The sequence below is a fragment of the Myotis daubentonii genome, chromosome 1 (assembly GCF_963259705.1).
Source record: "Myotis daubentonii chromosome 1, mMyoDau2.1, whole genome shotgun sequence".
Taxonomy (NCBI): Eukaryota; Metazoa; Chordata; class Mammalia; order Chiroptera; family Vespertilionidae; genus Myotis; species Myotis daubentonii.
The window spans coordinates 48,518,286-48,541,280 of record NC_081840.1 but is presented as its reverse complement, the minus strand read 5'-3'; the positions used below and the strand labels follow the sequence as shown (position 1 = coordinate 48,541,280).

General features: G+C 35.3%; 1 protein-coding gene across 3 annotated transcripts in view; it reads right to left on the bottom strand.

Annotated features, from left to right (window-relative positions):
* Positions 1-685: 685 nt before the first annotated feature.
* VPS13C (vacuolar protein sorting 13 homolog C) overlaps positions 686-22,995 on the bottom strand; it is a 196,589-nt gene continuing 174,279 nt past the window's right edge. For 2 of the 3 annotated variants that reach the window (XM_059699561.1, XM_059699560.1), the window contains 6 exons: positions 22,589-22,664; positions 21,100-21,263; positions 19,308-19,353; positions 16,503-16,626; positions 15,907-16,021; positions 14,047-15,202 (listed from right to left, as the gene is read on the bottom strand). In XM_059699561.1, the coding sequence (XP_059555544.1) occupies positions 15,179-15,202; positions 15,907-16,021; positions 16,503-16,626; positions 19,308-19,353; positions 21,100-21,263; positions 22,589-22,664 (549 nt within the window). In that variant the 3' untranslated portion in view covers positions 14,047-15,178. Of the gene's footprint in view, positions 2,621-2,938; positions 3,023-4,358; positions 4,483-10,933; positions 11,023-14,046; positions 15,203-15,906; positions 16,022-16,502; positions 16,627-19,307; positions 19,354-21,099; positions 21,264-22,588; positions 22,665-22,995 lie in introns of those variants that run through there. The other variant, XM_059699559.1, reaches the window with a different exon arrangement.

Here is a 22,995-nt window from a genome sequence, read left to right as displayed (position 1 = left end):
ATCAGAGGACCTCTGGGTCTCCCAGGAATGTGCCTCCTTGTCATTCATGGTCAGTGTCTGACAGACACCATAAAAGGCATGGCCTCACTGCAAACCCAGTTGCGATTCCAAAGTGGGGAAGCTGAGCCCTAGGTGAAATACGTTCTCTGTAGTCTTCCTGTATTGAAGCTCTGTGCCACAGATATCCAATGTGGTAAAGGGCAGAGTACCCTCAGGAAAACCTTTCCCTGACTAGTGTCCTACAAAGCCCTCCATAACTATTTTTTTTCTTTTTCCATTGAATTTATTGGGGTTTCATTGGCTAATAAAATTTTTTACAGGTTTCAAGTGTATACTTCTATAATACATCATCTGTTTATTGTATTGCGTGTTCACCGTCCAAAGTCAAGTCTCTTCTTACCATTTATCCCCTCTCTTTACCCTTTTCTACCTCCCCCCACCGGCTCCCCGATCTCCCTCCCCTCCTCAGTCAGAGAAAGACAAATACCATATGATTTCGCTTATATGGAGAATCTAATGAACAAAATAAACAAACAAAATAGAAACAGACTAGTAGATACAAAAAAACAGACAGCTGTCAGAGCCATCCATCATTATTAATCGAATTTCTCACTATCATACATAGGATTGGAAGAGGAAAGGGGAAACGTTAAATGTTACTTGAATATTTAACACTAACTCACACTTGTAAACAATGTACCAAATGTTTTATTTCTCTCAGTAGTTCATATGCAAATAATAAACTCTCAAAGCATTTTAAAAACACAAAAGACATTATTATACCTTACTAATAAATTATTTCTGTCCCACGGGATTAGCCAAATTAAAATGTTACCAATATTTGAAAATTTATTTTTAAACCAACTTGAGATGAGGAATTCATAATATTTCCTTAGTTCAATGTTTTGTACATGCCACTAGTACAATAAAATTTCTTAAATATTTAGGGCATTGTCAATAACTATGACTCATATGAAAAATAGATATATCAGATTCCTGATTAAGTCAGTTGTAAAACACAAAATACAGCACAACTGCTATGAAATTCTGTTTGTAACGCTCCTTTTCTTAAACTGCAATTAACTACTGATGAATTCTGTTTAATCCTAGAAGTTTTATAAATGATACTTTTCTTCACAGAAAAAAAGAAAGATGTTGAAAAGACAGCAGAGATCACCATACTGTATCAAAGGTCAAATATTTAGGGAATCAGTTATTACCTCCTCTTTTTTGGAATCTGCAGTAAATAACCAGAAAAAAATTTTTAGCGGTTTAAGGCGTTTTTAAAAAAACATGAATAAAGATAGTAAAAACATTACCATATGCCAACAAAAACAGAACAAACCAAGTGTGTTCGTAGCTTCATTTCATCATCAATTCAGTGATTTGAAATAAATGCCATGTTAAAAACCATGAGCAAATTTAAAGATTCATCCAAGGAATTAAGTACTTTTGAGAATTTAAAAAGCTTTAGTAGGCAGTATATCTTTAATCAGCATAAGCAAGATGCAGAAAGAACAAAAAAATACTGTATACTGAATTGATCCTCATAGGCCTGCTCCCTCAAAACACATATCTACCACTTATTTTCCAGGGTTGTTATATATGCCTTATTTTGCTTATACATAAAGCAACTGGAGGTTTTTCACTCTTCCTATTAAGTATTTAAAATAAATTTCTAGGCATGCATTATAACTGTTCATTTATAATGCCCTTAAAAATCTTTCAACTTATGATAAACAATTTCTGGCGATATAAAACTATGAGACTTTTCATACTTCTAAATCTTTAAAACTTAAAGTGCAATAGTTTCATGTATCAGCAAATTATAGTTGTGCCATATAAATTCATCTTGAAAGGACATGTAAATAATTTCCAAAATTTTGTAAATGGTACATTATAGAGAGCAGAGCATTGATATTTTAAGTTTTAATTTTTCATGTCTTTATATTATAATGCAAGGAGGGAAAATAAGCACCAAACCAAAACATTTTTATTAGGAGAACAATGTTTTTCATGAGGAAAAAAAAAAAAGGAAACATCATGTCTCCCTTTAGTGGCTTCTCTTCAGTCAACTGCCGCATTTACCAAAAATGTTAGTTCAGTTACTGAACAAAGTATCCAATATTTGTCCAAAGGTTTGTCCAAAACCTCTCAAATAACAATTTGAATCTGAGCTCCTTTCTTATTCTCAAATAAAGGCTTTAATTAAAAACAAGTCTATTATCATTTGATTCACAATATTAACATTAATGGAAATTTCACTCAGTTGGAAGTGATATTTCTTTAAGGGTCTGACCCATTTGGCGGCACTGTAGAGTGGATTATTAACATACACATGGCTACAAAATTAGAGTCAAAACCAAAGGAAAAAAACATGGAAAACCAAGTATCCAGCTATTCTAGAAAAAAAAATCTACAATTAAAGGATTGCTTAAAATGTTCTCTTTGGTAAGATAAAGAAGGGTGGTTCACAGACATGACTGATTTTCTCCCAGGAGCAGCCCTAGGATCTGTGATTACAAGGTACTTAGGGCCTGAGAAGTTTCAGTGATGACTGCTTCCTCAAGTGTTGCTGGTGTCTCATGGACTGTGCATCCTCAATGGCATGACATGCTCTCTGCAAAATAAAGTATTTATTATAAATGGTAACGAGAAGTACAGGCTAATTTGGTGGAAGAGAAAGGTACAAACGCAAGAGCTGGAGCTTTCCACACAGGTCCAAGAGCCAAGGACAAGAATATACCACACGTGTAATGCAAAATAAGACTCTTCTGGCATATTGAGCCCAGTATATTATTTTAAGCTCATATATCCATCCAAACATAACTGGAAGATCTTTTGGCAGAAATAATGGGTATTGGTAACTATAACCTATTTTTTAAAATACCTTTCAGCTAAAAAACTGAGGGGATGTTCTTTGAAATAAGTTGTTTACCTCTGCTGTGGTGGTATCCAGCAGGTAAATTTTCCGGAGGCAGGATTGATTGGCACTATCTTTTTTGTGGAACATACTCTGATCCTATTTCAAAAGAAAGAATGACAGGAAAGATTATTTTGGAGAAGAAGAAAACATTCATAACCTTTAATTGGATGCTTAAATGTCAATTCTATTTTATAACCATATAAAATACACATAGTCAGGCAGAATAAAAAATAAGTCATTTTGGTACAAGAACAGTGGTTCCATCTGTGAGTTAGAATTTATGAAATTGGAGGAGTATGCATCTATCTGTATAAAATAATGACTTTTTGCAAGCTATGATATTTACCATCACATCTGACAAATCAAAAAACCCTTCCTTCATTTCCGTGGCTGATAGATAAAATTCTTATATAATGCAAAATACATTGGGCCGATTCTCACCACTGATGTGAAAGGGAAGTGATAAACAAGGAAACTGTAATATATCTGCACAGTGACACATTCTTTCCTAGCTTGAAAACTACGTCTCATTTACTAAGGCACTCTACATTTTGACACTCTACAAGGAGGGAAGGCTGGAATACAAAATACGATAGTTTCATGGTAGTTTTTTTCATTTGTAAACTTCTATGAAAGAAAACATAAATTAAAAAATAATAGTACTTGCATCTCTAACTATTAAATTTTATGATACATGTTTTTCAGATAGATTCAGTAATAGAGATAACATCATTACTGCTCAGGAAAAACACCATCTTTGGAGTGACAATTTTTAGTTTCTTGTAAAGAGGTTAAATAAATTTATAAAACATCATATATATATGTATATATATATACATATATATACATATATATATATATATATCAAAGTAAAGTGAGTCTGAGAACTAAGCAAAAGATGGGCTATCACTTTTGCTAATTACCTGCTATATAATTAAAGTTATTCCTTAGAAAATGATGGGGAGGAAATACTTGAAAGTATTATTATATACTTCAATTGTTTAGCATTTTAAAAAATGCCAAATTTCATAAAACATGGGTGTTTTAGACATTGTATTTATAATAACCTCCTAAATGCCTAAAAAATGGAATCTTTCCAAGAAGTACCTGAGATTAGAGCAAAACAGTATTCATATGAAATTAAAAAGACCTTTTATTTACTAATGTTTCATTCTCCCCAAAGAGGAAGTATCAGCACCCTAGAATTATCAGTAGATAGAACTGATATTTCACTCCACACAATCAAGGATTGCCAGAAAATAGTGTACAGTATATCAATAAATCAATTAATACTTTTTCTTACATTTCAGCCAATAACAATCCTTCAAATATTTCGTGTAGTTAACTTTAAAAAAAAAAAAGAGTCAAAAACATTGGTTTCCACTCATTTAACAAATTCTTGGCTCTAAAAATGTGACTCAAGTTTTCTTACCTTAACTGAAATGCTTAGCAGGTTTCCGTTGACACTAGGAGGAAATACAAACTCTTCAAATAGACACTGCCAGTCTATGCACATAAGGCCAAGAATTTCAACCTCCTTTATACACACCACTCGCCTATTTTGCAAAAGGAAACAAAAATATAAGATAAAGATTGTTAATGATTATTGCTAATATTTTACTCTGCTGGATGGAACAGGTAGTACTCAGTAAACAATATAACTTGGCATTAAAAATAGTATGCTTCACATAAAAAGTCTAGATAAAGAGCAAATATGGCACCTACCAATTAACAAAGCAGACTTTCAAAAATTTTGCTTCTGCTAATCTTGCAAAATTTACAAAAGTGTCATTTTTTTAAAACTGAACAAAAAACTGAAATCATCTTTTAAACACACAGAAACAGGTTGTACTCTCATCTGGCAAGCAATAAAGGCAGAAGTTCCTGAAAATGTCTTACTTGGAAAATTATTAATTGCTCTTTACTGTCAATCATTTATGCCTTCCAGTCAAGAAAGAATGTGCAGGAAATGTCACAAACCTCAAATGTCAGCAAAGATTCATGTTAGGCCTACTAATAAATATCAGGCTTGAATACTTTAACACTAATGTACTATATCACAGAGTAAGTATCCCATTTTACTCAATTGCAATAAAAAAATAACAATTGTTAAAGTGTATACACACTGATTTCCCAGTGTGTGATTCAGATTAATTACCAATATAACTACACTTGGCTCTAAAGGGTCTCTAACAGAAAGCAAAACTAGGACAGTAGAACTGTTAATTCTACAATAGCTAGGGTGCCAGAGAAACAAAAAGGATAGGGTTTCTGCTTGAGAGGTACTCGGGAGGATAGAGGGGAAACAAACATGTAAATAAATAAAACAGGTGAGTGAGACAGCAGAGTGTGCAGAAAAATTCTGACGCACAGAAAGGAGGCCTGATTGTGCTGATAAAGTGGGTGGCGTTAAGAGCTGATTCTCAAAGGAAAGAGGTTTCTAGGTAGGAAAGGGAAATTCAAGCCCAGAGAAAGGGACCTGGGCACTGACATACACAGCGCTACAAAAAAGGGAGGTTTATCCGAGGAATGTGGGGGACTAGCTAGAGCACCAGATATATACAGAGGTGAGAGAATTTGCTTAGTGACAGATCTGGAGGGGATTGTTTTTCCATTTTAAGAAATTTTGACTTTAACCTACAGGCAATGGGAAGTGACATGATATAATTCCTTCAGAGTCAGCTCTAGTGGTCATGGAGGAGAGGTGGGGTAGATAATCAAGGTAGGAAGTTATGTTAATAATCCAATCAGGAAACAGTGAGAGCCTCAATTAAAGCAGTGGCTGTGAGAAGGGGTGGGGGGGGCTCAATTCTAGATATTTATAAGGTAGACAGTCCTATGAACTTGGTGACCAATGGAGTATGGGAACCAAAATAGACCCGTGGCACCACAATTCTCAGCAGAGGTGCTAGTAAAATTTTGGGCTTGTTTGGGATTGTCTTGTGCACCGTAGGGAGTTCGGCACCCCTAGCCCCAGCCTTCTAAACGCCCTCCAATCACTGGGACAACCTCCAATACATTCCAAACAGTCTCTAGGAACTGGGTTCCACTCCCCCTTCCTCCTGCCCTAGTAGAGATCAGATGATGGAGTTAAAACGCAAAGATACCCATTACAAATCACTGTGTCAAATGCAATTCACCATTCCAACCCTCTCAAAACTCTCCCTTCTCTTGATCACACCAATAATATTATTGTTCTTCTTCCACCTTAAATCTCCTTTATTTTCCTTCTCTGTGTTTACCACAGCTCAAATCTTGGTCGTCTTCTATTTAACACCTCAGGGTCCAAGATCTCAACTCCAAATCTTTATCCAAACATCAAGGCTCTATATCTGTGTCTCTGCTACTGAGGCATCTATACTTTGACATCTCAAAGCCACATCGAAGTCAGTCAATTCAAACAAAATTTTAAAAATCGTCGTTTCACTCAAATTACTGTAAATGGTAATACCCACACTCTTGCTATTCAAGCCCCAAACCACAAAGTTATCTTGCATTCCCTTCTCCTCCACATTCACTCAGTCACCAAGCTCTGGTCCTGTCAATTTGCCCCTCTGTATCCATCCTCATTCTTTTAGTTTTGTCCCTCATCACTTCCTATCAGGACAACCACAATCTCTGAGGTAGAGAGAATTCCAAGATGATGAATGGAATTAGTGCCCTTATAAAAAAGGCCTGAGAAAACGCCCTTGCACCTTCTACCACATGAGGACACGGTGGGAAGAACCATTTAGGAACCAGGAAGTGGGCCCTCACCAGACACAGACAGCACCGTGATCTTGGACCTCCCAGCCTCCAGAACTGTGAGAAATAACAATCTGTTGTTAAGCCACCTGTCTCTGGTATTTTGGGAATAGCAGTCCAAACAGACTAAGACAGATGGTTTAAAAAAAAAAGTCTGCTCAGAGAACAATTTCCTAATGAAGATTACTAAAATAAAATATTATGTAGGAGTTAGGACCAACTAGTGGAACTGCAGGCTAATAAATTTAGGTCAGGAGAACTCATATTTTATTTCTAATAACTGATAAAAAATATCAAGACAAAATTTTGGATGAATTTCAATATAGAAAAATTAAAAGTCCTATGTATTGAAAAACTCATTAAAATGTTAATGATATATTGGATAAAGGGGGCTAATATCATTAATTTATATAATGCTTTTTAAATTCAGTAAGAAAAAGACTAACATAATGAAAAACGAGTAAAGGATATGAATAAGCAATTCACAGAATATAAAATACAAATGGAAGGATGAATGTTTTAAAATATTCATACTCATTATTTTCTACCCATTAAATTAGCAAAAACAAAAAAGTTTAAATAACATCTCATCTTGCAAAACATAGGAGAAAGGATACCCCCAGGTACTATTAGTTGTATGTAAAAAAACTGACACAGCCTTTCTGATAAAATAACTTGGCAATAAATAGAAATAGCATCAAAAGTCTTCACAACTTTTAAATCAACAATCCCACTGATAACAATTTATCTGAAAGAAATAATTATAGAAAAAATACTTAGCTGCAAAGATGTGTTCATAATAATACAATATTGGGAAAGAGAAAATCAAATGTCAAATAGGCAGCATTTGAATAAGTTATAGTATATCCATAAATACCATATTATATACTCATTAAATATCATGTTGTCACAGAATATTTAATGGTTTGGCAAGATGATCACAAATATACTTTTAGGTGAAAAACCTAGGTTAATTAAATGTATATGGTGCGGTTTTTTTATACATAGTTTTTATAAAATACATATACTACAAAAATCTGATATACCAGCTAGTATTTCTGGATGAAGGGACCGCTGCTAAAGGTTATTTTTACTGGTTATCATTGAAATCAGGACATTTTTCAGAATGAAAGGGATAGCCACTAATAATTACATTGGGACAAAAAGTACAAACCAGCTCTGTCCAAGGCTAACCGCAGCTTTAGTTATTTTCATTTTCTTAATTATTTTCTGTATCAGGAGTGGGCAAACTATGGCCTCTAAGCCAAATCCAGTCCATGGCCTGTTTTAGTAAATAAATTTTACTGGAACACAGCCACAGCCACCCTGTTCATTACCTATTGTTCCTGGCTGTTTTCCCACTACAAGGGCAGAGTTTAATATAGACCGGAAACATGAGATGGCTTTTGAAGCCTAAATTCTTAGTACTGGCCCTTTAAGGAAATTTGTGTTGACTCCTGATCTATATTATCTACAATGAATAAGCATAACTTTAGCTTAATAAAAATTCAGCTTAATAAAACTTGAGTTATTTTTAAATGCTGATTTTGGTAGCAATGCTATTTTATGTACAACATTAAAAACCAAACAGATCAAAATATTGACAACCACCTGAATCAAAGAAATTTCTGTTAGGGTCTACTACAAGGAGGCTATGTCATTGTCCTGGTCAGGAATGTTATTTTTCTGATTGTCTTCTGAAAAGCTCTAAGAGAGACTGCATTTAAAATTATCATGATTTTTCAATTTACTTAAAGAAAAACCAAAAGTTTAATCTATAATAATAAAAGCATAATATGCTAATTAGACCAGAGGGAAGCTGGTGCCAGCAGCTAGGGGAAGGAAGGCCTACTCTTGCACGAATTCCATGCATCAGGCCTCTAATGTATTAATAATGTATACAGCACTATTCCCACAAAATGCCTAATCCAACAAATATTAAGTATTACCAAACAAAAAACAAAAATTTAACATTTCCATTGCCCAGTGTTGATACACAATTTTAAAATGAATTAACACACTGCTATTGCAGCTAAGTACAATACACAATACAAATAAACATTGTTTTTGGTCTAGTCTAATGGATGTAATATAAAATTTTAAGCATAAAAAATAAATGATTACTTGTCAAACCTGCCAAAACTGCTTCTTAGATTGTGAATATTTTGAATATTTTGAAAATATTGTGAATATTTTAATTTAATTAATGGGCAAATCAGATGACTGATTCTCTTTTTAAAAAGGCTTGTAGAGCCCTGACTGGTATGGCACAGTGGGTTGGTTATCATCTCCTACACTAGGAGGCTGAGGTTCAATTCCCAGTCAAGGGCACATGCTGGCTTGATCCCCAGTGGGGGCCATGCAAGAGGCAGATCAATGTTGTGTTTTCACATGGAAGTCTCTCTCTAAAAATCCATGAACTATTTTTTTAAAAAAAACTTGTAGGTTTAAGTCTAAATCCTATCATTTTAGCTTTACTTTCTCTCCTTCCCAATCAAATATATTTAAATGCATTAGTAAGAAACCTAATGCAGATTTTGCTTACAGTAAGTACTTTGCCTTAGTCCTACAAAATTACATAACTTACAAAGTTTTGAAAATTATTAATCTATAATTATCATATTATCATTTTGGAATAAGTGGCATAGAGAAAATAAACAGTAGTTCAAAGTTCTTTTACTTGGAAAAATTATCTACAACTCCCAAAACACTTAGAAAAAAATGGAATAAAACTACAGAAATAATTATCCTTTAAAAAAGCTATGCTTATCATCCAAAATAAAACTTAGTGAGAAAAAGTGATTCATGAATTCACCCTCCATAAGTAAATTTATAATCTATAATAATAAAAGGGTAATATGCTAATTAGACTGGACATCATTCCGGATATCCTTCCTGACAAAGCCGGGGCAGGAGGAAAGATGGCCAGGATCCCAGGAGCCTGCGAGCAGCCTGAGGAAAGCCAGCTGGGGTCCCTGGTGCCTGTGGGCGGCCAGAGGAGAGAAGCAGCCCGGGTGCCGGGTGCTGGAGGGAAGCCGGTGCTGGCAGCCCGGGGAAGGAAGGCCTACTCTTGCATGAATTTTTGTGCATCAGGCCTCTAGTTCACATATAATCATATGGCTATTGAATTTATGAAATCTATTCTAGACACTATTTTTTAGTAGTTTTGTGACTTGGATAAGCCCCTAAGCCAGCCGTGGGCAAACTACAGCCCACAGGCTGGATCCGGCCTGTTTGAAATGAATAAAACTAAAAAGAAAAAAGACCGTACCCTTTTATGTAATGACTAGGGGCCCGGTGCACGAAATTCGTGCACTGGGTGTGGGGGGGGGGGGGAGTGTCCCTCAGCACAGCCTGCCCCCTCTCACATACTGGGAGCCCTCAGGCATTGACCCCCATCACCCTCCAATCACAGGATCGGCCGCTTGCCCAGGCCTGACGCCTCTGGCCTAGGCGTCCGGCCCGGGCAGCGGGGATCCACAGCTGCAGCGGCCCCGCGATTGTGGGCTTCGCTTCAGGCCCAGGCAAGGGTCCCCTAGCTCCTGGGACTGCCAGCTTCGACCATGCCCAGCTCCCATCGCTGGCTCCACCCCTACTTCCTGCTATCACTGGCCAGGGCGGCAAAGGCACCTGATTCTCCAATCATGGCTGGGGGGCAGGGCAAAGGCGGCCCCAGGGCCGCCTTTGCCCTGCCCCCCAGCTCTTAGCTCCCCCCTGAGTTTCCGATCACTGTCAGTGGCAGGGGGCTTCTTCCTGCTTTCCCTTTCGCCTCCCTGCATTGTGCCTACATATGCAAATTAACCGCCATCTTGTTGGCAGTTAACTGCCAATCTTAGTTGGCAGTTAATTTGCATATAGCCCTGATTAGCCAATGAAAAGGGTATCGTCGTACACCAATTACCATTTTTCTCTTTTATTAGTGTAGATGTTTACTTTGAATTTATATTAGTTCACACAAACACTCCATCCATGCTTTTGTTCCGGCCCTCCGGTCCAGTTTAAGAACCCATTGTGGCCCTCGAGTCAAAAAGTTTGCCCACCCCTGCCCTAAGCCATGCTGACTCATAGTTTCAGCATCTCCAAAATGAGAGGGTCTGAACCGATGATCTCAGAGGACCCATCAGCTCAGTGTTTTTGCGAGTCTATGACACTGAACATTTTGCAGTTGGAATATAGTTCTCCACATCCTCTAACATTTTAGTCTTCAAAATTTTTAAGATCTATATCATTGGCAATTGGAAAGATGTCACTTGAAGTTAATACCTATTTGTAATCATAAGGACAGTCCTCTTGCTTCCAGAAATAGCGCAATGATATCGATACGTCTCTCCTTCTAACTTTTTGACATGATTCTGAAAAAAAAACAAAAACAAAAAAACCCCTCAAGATGTGGATAATACATGCATTCAAACAGTGTTTTTAATATTGTATATTAGCTAATTTTAATAACAATGATAGGAAAAATATTAGGAACAAAGCACAATTCCACATATTCTCATGTGAGGCTAAAAAAATATTCATCACATGTTTATAAATTAACTTCCACTGTTCCTTAAAAGACAAATATGTATTAAATGCTTACTAAGTGATCTTCTGGTAAATTAACATTTCATTCTGTGATAACTTAGAAATTTTAGAATATCTACCAGAAATAATCACACATTTTCATTCATGAGAATATGAACATATGCTAAAACTTGGACATTAATATTACAGGGGTTCTTAACCTGGGGTCCATGGAAACATGTTGGCAGGGCTATGAACTACCTAAAATAGAACATAAAATTTTGAAAATGTGGTTCTGCAACTTCTTTCAGATGATGGTTCATATTTTTCACCTGATATTTTTAAATGTCTGTGATCCTTCTCAAAGGCTAAGAACCACTGCTTTTACATAGAGGTAGATATACACATAATAAAATTCCAAGATAACTGATCAATTTAGTGTTTTGAGTATTTAGTTTTATAGGTTAAATATGCAGGAGAAGTATATGTATGTATCAAATTATGTTCCTGAGAGAGAAGAAAATTTAATAGAAAAACACATAAAAAATTTCTAAGATTTCAAATAGCTGTTACAATTTATTGCTAACAATTACAAACATAAAATAATCCAAGTATAAATAGTAGCACATTAAAATACATTTGTTTACATTTCAACTATCTCAAAACTACTTAAATTAATCAACACATTAAAAACAAACAGTTATGTTTTATAACTAATGTTAATGAAATATTATTGATATTATCTGTAGCGTATAATTAAAGATTAGATAATTAAGATATATGTAAACACAAACATAAATATACCCAATAAATAAGACCTTAATATTTTTCCATCCCCCAAGACCTTAACATTTTATAACTAAGAATAACCAAGAATATAACACCAATATTAAAAGATAATGTAATCAATAACAATCACAAGCAGACCTGTTATTATTTCCATTTTAAATACATGTTTTTTAAAGGCCCTTGGTTCCCAATCATTCTTTGATGATTATAAAAAGGTATGGACAGAGATGGATCCTCAAAGAACTGAGGTCTCATCTTCAGAATGAATCTCAGAGAAGCGGAGTTTAACAGTCACTTGTTTTACATCAAGCCTGTGTGAAGTAGCTAAAATCTGTTAACATCTATAACTTAATTTATTTAATAAAGAGAGAATGGAAAATAAACGTAATAATTTAGTAAATTTATTTTCAATGTTGGAATGTTAATATGTTAAAATTTTTGGATTTTAGATGCATTATACAAAAAATACTACCAACTTTCCATCGTTCATGCATTTTCATTAGTTATCAATCTATTGCTATCTTTAAACTATTGAAAGCTTTTAAAGTATAATTTATCACCATAATATACTATAGAAACATTGTTTTTTAAGCAGTACTAAAATCCACTACACTCTGAGATTCAGATTAAGATAGTCACTGATGGCAGCAAGATATCAGATTAGTTAATAAAATATTCACTCTCTCTTCCCAAAATGCATCTTGAGGAATTTACAATCTTTAGCAAAAGCATTCAATTTATATTTCAAGTAAATTCTAAGGAAATAATACAAGATATGAAAAAGCAATGTATATAATAATGTTTCATTATTACTGTTATTAAAATAACATAAACAACTTTAATGTCAAGAATTAGGGATGGTCAAACACACAGTACATGGTTACCTTAATAGATGGTAATGCAAGAACTAAGAATGAAATATTTCTATGAACATGAAAAAATATAATTAAAATGAAAAAGCAAGAAACACCATTTTAAATATTATATGATCATATATATGTGAACCAAGATGAGTATGAAATAAGATCTGGCCATATAGATATGTATATGTGTGTGTATGTATATATATATGTGTGTGTGTGTGTGTGTGTGTGTATATATATATACTAATAATTACTATATATATAGTTATATATATATATAGTAATAATAATTACTATATATATAGTAATTATTCTAGGAGAATAGAGAATAAGCAAAATATATCCTATAAAAACACACTATATGATTTAGTAACTTTCAAAGCTGGGCATTAAATAATACAGAGCAATAATCAGAAGAAAAAGAAAATGGAGAAAATAAAAAAATTCCCAAATAAATATTTAGAATGTACCCATATAACAAATCAAGGCTAGGAGGAAATAATTATATACTCTAGTTCTCTTTAATATTTAGACATTATGTTATACTTAGTCTCTTAAGGACAGAAGTCCGATTTCTTTTGAATATCGAGCACAGTCTAGATAATCAATAAATACATCATAAATAACTGATTATAGCAAGATGGGCAAGGGATGAAACAGCCTACACTTGTCACTCACTGAGAAAAATTACCAAGTCATCTTATTAATGTACAATCACTCTATTTCTTCCAGTAACTAAAATAACATATAAAAGTTTAAAAGATGTCTGATATTAACAAAAACTAATAAATCAGACAAGATAACTACATTTAGCTTTAATAATAAAAAGCTTCTTAAAGTTTTGTGCTTATTCATAAGCAGTTGTAAAACGGATCATTACAAGGAAAAGTTTAACAATATAAAAAGCTAAACAAACAGAAAGTAAACAGTAAGTTAAAAAATGTTTAACAAGTTAATACAATTTCCCAAAAATCAAGTCTCATTAAAATTGCAATATATCCAGGTAAATTAAAAATAGTTACTTTTACCTAAGAAGGAAGAGTAATTATTAGTGATGATTAAAGACAGCATCTTGAATTAGTTATTGTGCCGGATTCTTACAGAAACTGTATATGCAGGGACTTTTTTGCCAATTCTCAATTATGTAGGCACAAGAAAAATTTGTCAGCTAGAGTTTTAGGCTGGTCTTTGGATATCATTCTTTTTTCTTTAAAGTGCTTGTTTTAAATGTGAAGCATTTAATTTACTCTTTTGCTAATTATGGTTTAAAATACAATTAAAATGAAAAAAGCAAGAAACACCATTTTAAATACTATATGATCATAAGCATATGAATCAAAAATAGATATAATCCAACTGACCAGCTATATGCTAACAGTTTCATTCTCTTCAAATGTATAATACATTAAATCTAAATTTATACTTTGGTTTCAATTTGGGGGAAAAGAATGATAACTTATTCTGAAAATTAGCTATGAAGGCGCTAATTTCAAAATGATCGTTTAGGGTATTTTGTTCTCATTAAGATAAGGAGGACTTAAAAACAAAAAGGGTTAGCTTTTAAAAATAAATATATCTATGAATTCAAGTGCCACATAAGCAATTTGCCTAATTACATGTTCAACTTCTATTTACATTAATTAAAAGTAATATAACTGTGAAATTAGCATAACCAACAAGGAGATTCAATTTTTGAAAAGTATAAATGCTAAAGGCTGAGAATGTATGTACATAATTATAAAATGATTGCCATTTATCTAGCAAGAATACCAAGAGTTTTAAAAAGGAAAAAGAGTAAGGAAACACATTCTCAAAATTCATTGACAGACATAGAACAACTAACTGACACTTCAGTTATTAAAACATATGCCCCAATTAATACTTCCATAATCTGGGTAAATTTAGGGTTATTTATCAAACAAAGTTATGTAATTCCATCATCAGGACTCATAAACCAAAGAATACATAATATATTGTACATAATTTTCCTTTATCCGACTTTAACTGAAATGTACATGAATACCACAAGAAAAGATAAAATTTTCAAAATAATAGTTAAAATGTGTGCTTCTGAGCTCAATTAAAGTCTTTCACCAACTAAATGGAGAAGAGAGTTGATTTTTCTGCATTATTTAATCTTTTTAATTGATCTCTTACTCCTATATAGTATTAGCATGAATACCACCATTTTTATTTGTAGTCAAGACACTACAATAAAAAGATCAGATTTTTATTTTAAAAAAAGCTCATGAAAATGGATTCTCAACCTAAATAAATCAAAGACAGTCAATTAATACCACAGTTTGTTTTGATTTTTAAGGATGAAATCAAGTAGTGGTATAGGAGACATTTACTCCTGTATTTCCAGTTCTTGCTGTGTAGGCAGAAAAAGAAAGAAAATAAAGTTAGAAGCATGCAGATAAATTAAATGTAATCACATATAATAAAAGCCATAGACTAATAACAATGAAGAGTCATTTTATTTTAAAATGAAAGTAGAAAAATATTAATAAATTTATTTTGAGGGAAAGCTAATCATTGGAGTATATTTATACAGGTCTATATTATTTAAATACAGTAAAAACTAAAAGCCAAAAAAACCCTTTAAATTTTTTAAGGCTTGAAACTATTATAATTGTACATAATCTTTTTCTCTCCTCCAGCTTCTGTTTATCTAAGTAAATCTGGATTTACAGAATAGTCCAAATAAGTAGATTTGGTTGGGATAAAAGAAAGCAGTGAAATTCCAGTAATTAGCTACAAAGCAGAAAACCAAAGTTAACAATGTTAACTAAATGAGCTATCACACAAATAGTAATAAAGCCTACAACTTCTTTTAATATTATCCTTTCTGTACAAAAAAAGCTTTGCGCCTGTGCAGAAAAAAATTACCAGTTATTCCCATTTAACACATTACACAAAAATAAAGCAATCAAATTCTACTCTACAAACCATGTTCCTTGTGTAATCTCTAAAAAAGATCATGAATGAGGAACTTCACGAACCACCCATGAAATCCTGATCCTAGAAATCTTTAAAATTAAATTTCACTCATGACCATAAGAACAGAACTTATACCTCATATAAATCATAGCCCTCGGATTCCTGTCTGTCGTAGGGGCGAATGATGCCGTCTTCATGGATCAGGCGAGGGGGACGGAGTCTGGACACTTCCTCGGTTGGTTCTGCTGCCCTGTATAAGGCATCAGAACAAGTATAAGAAACTGTGAGAATCCTTCAAAATAATACAAGCATATAGGTTGATAAAACACTGCACTGTGCTCCATATTATATCAGTATTTGATAAAAACAGAGTACTTTTAAATAACTTGTCCCAAATAATGCAACAAATATTAAAACCAAGTCTGTCTAACTCCAACCTCTCCCAACTATTAAAAAAAAGAAAGAAAGAAAATAAACGTCAAAAAATAAAGGCAAAGACTAGGTTGTCCATTCTTCGTATCCTTGGTGTGTAGCATATAGTAGGTATCAATAAACATTCATTAAGAAAAAAGAGAAATTTAGGCATAAACAATGTCTCCTCTTACTCCTTTCTGGTGGCACTCTACCTAGTGAACCTGTCATACAGGAAGCCAAATATTTACCTAGTTATGTATCCCTAGCAACAATTAGCACACAGACACATATCTTGCACATAGTATATACTTAATTACCTCTGAATTCCTTGGAAGGTACTGCTGGCCATATCTATGATTCCTCCAGTGGGACCAGCCACAGCACCCACAAGCCCTTTTCCAATTCCTTTAAAGAATCCAGCAGCTCCTTCCTTTTTGGCACCTTCATAAGACCAAAGACAATGAATGTATAAAGATATTTTAAAATAATCAAGTTTGAACACAACAGAAGCCTGAGTGAAATGCCAAAATGCTTACTCAAAAAGCTTCCAAAATTTGGCTTTCTGAGGAAGTTAAATTTAATAACATAATAATCAGTGGTTCTCAAAGTGTGTTAAAAATGCGCACTTAGGCCCCATCCTAAACCTACTGAATTAGGAACTCTGGGAGTGATTCCAGAAATCTGTTTTTATTAAACCTTACCCAAGGATATTCCCCCACACACACCCCCATCGAGTTTTAAAGAGAGTGGAAGGGAGGGAGCAGAGAGAGGGAGAGAGGGAGGAGAGAGAGAGAGAGAGAGAGAGAGAGAGAGAGAGAGAGAGAGAGAGAGAGAGAGAGAAACATTGATGTGAGAGACACATCAATCAGTTGCCTCTTGTACACGCCCTGACCAAGGCTGGAATAGGGCTTGCAACCCAGGTACAAGCCCTTGACTGGGAATCAAACCCAGACCCTTCAGTCTGCAGGCAATACTCTAATCATTTAGCAACCCAGCCAGTGCAGCAATCTGTTTTAATAAACCTTCCAGGTAATCCTGAGGCATGTTCAAATTTATAACTAGTGACTCAAGAGTTTAGTCAGTATTTGTGACTAGAATGTCTAAGAACTGACCAGAAAATATCTTCTTTTTTTATGCCAGCCGTCGGGAAATTTTTCAAGCAGTGTACATTAACATACATACATACACACACACACACACACACACACTAGAGGCCTGATGCACAAAATTCATGCAAGGGGCTTGGCCCTCACAGCCCCAGCTTTGTCCTGAAGGTCATCCAGAAGGACGTCCAGTCTAATTAGCATATTATGCTTTTATTATTATATATATATATAAGGTATGTGTGAACTTTACTGAAATATAATTCATATACCATGTAATGTACCCATTAAGTATAAATTAAATTTTTTTTAGTATATTCAGAGTTGTGTAACCATCACCAGATTCAATTTTAGAAAATTTTTATCATCTCAAAAAGAAACCCTTGCTGAAACCGGTTTGGCTCAGTGGATAGAGCGTCTGCCTGCGGACTGAAAGGTCCCAGGTTCGATTCCGGTCAAGGGCATGTGCCTGGGTTGCGCGCACTTCCCCAGTGGGGGATGTGCGGGAGGCAGCTGATCGATGTTTCTCTCTCATCGATGTTTCTAACTCTCTATCTCTCTCCCTTCCTCTCTGTGAAAAGTCAATAAAATATATTTTAAAAAAAAGAAAAAAAAAAAAAAGAAACCCTATGCCTATTAGCAATCATTCCCCATTTCCCCTGGCCCTTCCTCATCCGATCTTATGCAATTTACCTCCTTCCTCCCACCAGTCAAACCTAGGCAGTCACTAATCTACTTTTTTTTCTATCTCTATGGATTTGCCTATTGTGGACCTTCCTGCAATTGGAATCATTCAATAGGTGGTATGTTTAGCCTTCCCACTTGCCATCATGTTTACAAGGTTCATCCACCTTATACTGTATAGACAGTTCCCAACTTAAAATTGTTCGAATTATGATTTTTGACTTTACGATGGTATGAGAGCAATATCCATTCGGTAAAAACTAATCCGAATTTCCTGAGCTAGCAGTATGCGGATGATACTGTCCCATGAAGCAAGGCAGCATCAGTGAGGCTCAGCTCCCAGGTGGCCATGTGATCATGTGAGTAAGCAATCAATACTTTACAGTGTAGTAGTAAATGCACTTTTGACTTATGATATTTTAAACTTAAAATTGGTTTATCGGGACATAACTGCATCATAGGTTGAGAAGTATCTGTACTTGATTTCTTTTTACATCTGGATAATGTCTCATTATATCAATATACCACATTTCGTTTATCCATGCATTAGTTGATGAACATTTGGGTTGCTATTATAGTTAGGCTACTATGAATAATGTTTCCAAGAATATTTATATACAGGTTTTGGGGCAAACATGTTTTAAATTCTTTAGGGTATATAGCTAGGAGTGGAACTGCTATGTCATAAAATATAAACTCCATATATTTACTTCCAGTTGTCCCAATATCATTTGTTGAAAGGCTATTTTTTCTTTATGAAATTATCTTGGCACGCTTCTAAAAAATATATTCACCATAAATGTAAAGGTTTATTTCTAGAATCTCAATTTCATTGATCCAGCTATATGTTTATTCATATGCTAGTACCACACTGTCTTAGTTACTGTAACTTTATAGTAAATTTTTAAATTAGATGGTACAAGTCCTCAACTTTGTTCTATTTTTTCAAGATTGCTTTGGCTATTTGCAATCCTTTAAATTCCTGTTTAAATTTTAGAATCAGCTTATCAATTTCTATAAAGAAGCCAACTGCACTAAGTAAAGCAATGTGGTTTTTAAAATAGGATAAAAAAATAAGTTAGTAGCTATTGAAGGCCCAAAGCAATATAGTTTATGAACTTCCTGAACATAACATTTGAAGTCTAAATTACAGTCTACTACTTAACCCCTCTACTTTCTGAGAAAAGCATATTCATTAAACAATAATTTAGAACTATGAACATAAAATTAATCAGAAATTCTCCCAATCAAATACCTATTAGCAATAAAATTTACTATGTTTACCATGCATCAACTCTTCAGAGCCTGTACATGAGGGAAAGATTATCAACCTACCTTCCATAGGTTTTGTTATTATTCCAGTCACTCCACCAACAACTCCCTGAAAGAGAAATCAATCATACAAACTTGAATGGAGGGTGCTTAATTTTAAATCAGCCACTAGAGGTCTCTACAGACACACTAGAAAAAAACAAAAAACAAAAAACAAAAAACCCACAAGTACTTATTTGATAATGTGAACAACCTGTACATAGAGGTGAACACTATGATTTTAAAAATGTCACAGCAAATGTTAAATGAAAGCAGCTTCTAGAAGTAAAATTTTATAACAGAAAGAACAGTAAAGCAGGTGAAAAGATTATTTTTGTTCTTATTTCATATGGTATTTTTTGTTTTATTTATTTTTTCAATTACAGCTTACATTCAATTATTATTTTGTATTAGTTTAGGTTGTTAAATCTGTTCCTATAACTGCAAAATGAGTGAGTTGAGCCAAATTATCCTTAATATTACTTATAAATTTTAATGAGATTACTTATAACTTAATGAAAGTGTGGAAAATTGATAATGAAGGGACCCCTGAAAGATTTTGAGGAGACAACATACAACATTACAAATCACTGGCACAATCACAGCAGGTATAGCTTCCTGAAATTTCCAAAATTAAAATAGTAATATATTTATACATTCCTAATAATTGTCAAGTAGTGGCATTAATTAAAACTACCTGCATGTTATATAAACATATAGAAAAAGAACTAAGGGAATACACCCTATTGAAAAGATTAGATAGCCCTGCAAAGAGGTGAGGGATGATCAAAGAGTACGTAGAGCTTACCTATAATGATTTCATTACTTATTAAATATAAAAGGAAAAGTTATGTTTTTATAATTACTTATAAGGAGAATGTTCATATGTAATCCATAATTAAACCATATTCATATATTACCTGCATAATTTTTTGTTTCTTTGTTTGAAAATGTGATTAACCCCTCTACCCAATAAAGGCCTACCTGCTTAACTCTAAGTATATTATGAATTAGATTTATATTCATTATTGTGCTATAGTCACAAAATTTATTGTAATGTTTGCCCTAAAAGTTTTTTTAATATTTTAACTTACCATTTAGACACTAACTCCCCACCACGTGTGTGTGTGTGTGTGTGTGTGTGTGTGTATGTGTGAGAGAATGGTTTTGGGGGGGAATGGGTTTGTTGTTATTGCTGTTGACACTATTAAGAAGCCCCCTATTCCCCTCCCTTTATCCCCTTCAGACCTTGCCCTCCCCCTGACCCCAAGCCTTCACCACATTGTTGTCTCTGTCCATGGGCTATACATATATGTTCCTTGACTGATCTCTTCCAGTCCCCCTCCCCACCACCTATCTCCCCTCTGAGGTCTGTCAGTCTGTTCCAGGTATCCATGCCTCTGGTATAATTTTTAAAGTACTGAGAAGTAGTGAATGGCAGTTTCTGGTTTATACACAACTTCTACACCTCCCTTCCACAGAATGGTCCATTAATGATGACCTAAACTCCTCCTCCCCCCAGGTATCATCATTTGCCATATTTCTCTGCTTATATATTCCTTCCCTTCCACACCAGGGCTAACCTGCCATCATTATAGAGTTTTCACTCCAACCCAAGTGCCAAACTAAGTCTGCAATTTCGGGGATAGATCTGATGATGATAATGGAGGAGGAGAGCAAAAAGGAACAGAAAAGTTCACAATGTGTCACTACTGCCACTCTAACAGACATCGGCTCTCAAGCAGTATTACAAGAGTACATGTCTAAAGTGTACATAAAAGTCCAGGGCTTCTTGAGGATTCAGCGTTAGACTTACACGCAGGAAGCCCTTTCCTCCTCTGGCCAAGCTGTCTCCAAAATCTTTAGGTTGTCGACCCATCTCTTCTCTTCTTTTTTGCTGATATTCCTTGTCCAATGTAATTGCTGCCAAACCTTTTCCAACAGAACCGGTGATTCGAGATACAACTCCTGCTGCACCACCTATCAAAAGGCCCAAAGAAGTAAGCTGCATTGTTTCTTTAACAAGCATTACCACTGTACATAGCACACGACTGCTTAAACTAACCACTGCTTAAAATTCTGTCTCACACATAAAAATGCAAACATTTATTTTTTGTGTTTCCCATTTACCAAGAAGAGGAATAAAACTATTTAAAGTACATGGATTCTATACTACAAAGACATAAAAAATCCAGCAAATCAGTGTTAAATTACTTTCCATTTAAGAAGAAGAGAACACATCTTTTAAAAGGATTAGAAAAATCATCTTTTTATAAAATACAATAATTTGTTTTTCATAAACAATGATCCCCCAGCCCGGCCTGCATCCTCTTGCAATCTGGGACCCCTCAGGGGATGTCCAACTGCTGGTTTAGGCCCAATCCCATTGGACATCCCTCTCGCAATCCAGGACCATTGGCTCCTAACTGCTCGCCTGCCTGCCTGCCTGATCGCCCCTAACCTCCTCGCCTGCCTGATCACCCCTAACCATTCTGCCTGCCTGATCACCCCTAAACACCTCTGCCTACCTGCCTGATCGCCCCCAACTGCTCGCCTGCCTGCCTAATCGCATCTAACCACCTCTGCCTCGGCCCCCGCCACTGTGGCTTCGTCTGGAAGGACGTCCGGAGGTCGTTTGGCTGTCCGGTCTAATTAGCATATTATGCTTTTATTATTATAGATATATAAAAGGCTAATATGCTAAGGGTCCGAGACCTTCTGACTGGTCGCTATGACGTGTACTGACCACCAGGAGGCAGACGCTCAATGCAGGAGCTGCTAAGTTGTGGTGACTTGGCAGTGGCGGTTCTCAGGTGACACATCCCGAAACCAGAGAGGAGGGAGCCCGATTCCTCACGGGGCCATGTGATTCCACCTTCAGCCCTGGGTTATGTTGTTGCTGGGACACTGTCGGCCCCGAATCTGGTTTACTGCTCACTTGCGTTTGCATTCCACACCCTGTACGAGAGCAACTTTGCAGAGTGCCATCTCGCACTCCGGGACACCTTGGGCGATGTCGGAGAGCTGGTTTCAGCCCGATCCCCGCAGGCCAGGCCAAGGGACCCCACTTGCCACAGGGTCCTCGCTCACTTCACGGATGCCCCCGAGCCACGGCGCCACCCCAGGTGTGGCAGGCTGGGGAGGGACCAAGGGAGGTTGGTTCCAGGGCATGTCCAGCCCATCTCGCCCAGTCCCACACTGCCAGCCACCTTCTAATTAATTTCCTTTCAATGTGCATGAATCCGTGCACCGGGTCACTAATTATTATAATAAAACATATATATACCTAAGTATGTGGTACATACCTACTGTGTGTCCAAAGAGACTTCTTACCCCAATCACTAACCCCTCAGCAAATTCTTCAGGGCCTTGTACAGCACCCTGGCCAAAAACAAGAAACAAAAAAATTGCTATTTAAAATAAAATAAGTTTAAGACCGTTAATCTAGTATTTCAGGGTTTCCATGAAGATACAGAATCTGTAACGAGCCATAACATGTGATGACACAGCTTTTGCCCTCAAACCCAAATATTGATAGAACACCTATTATTTTTGAAGACACTTTCAACCCACCTGATCTCAACATACCCTTTAAGATGACAAAAACTGAATAGGAGTAAACCCCTGGCCTCAGTCACAATCGGAAGCTGCCCTCTCAGCACCAAGTTCCATCAGAATGCTAAACAAAGGTGTGTTTTGGGGGGGTACATCT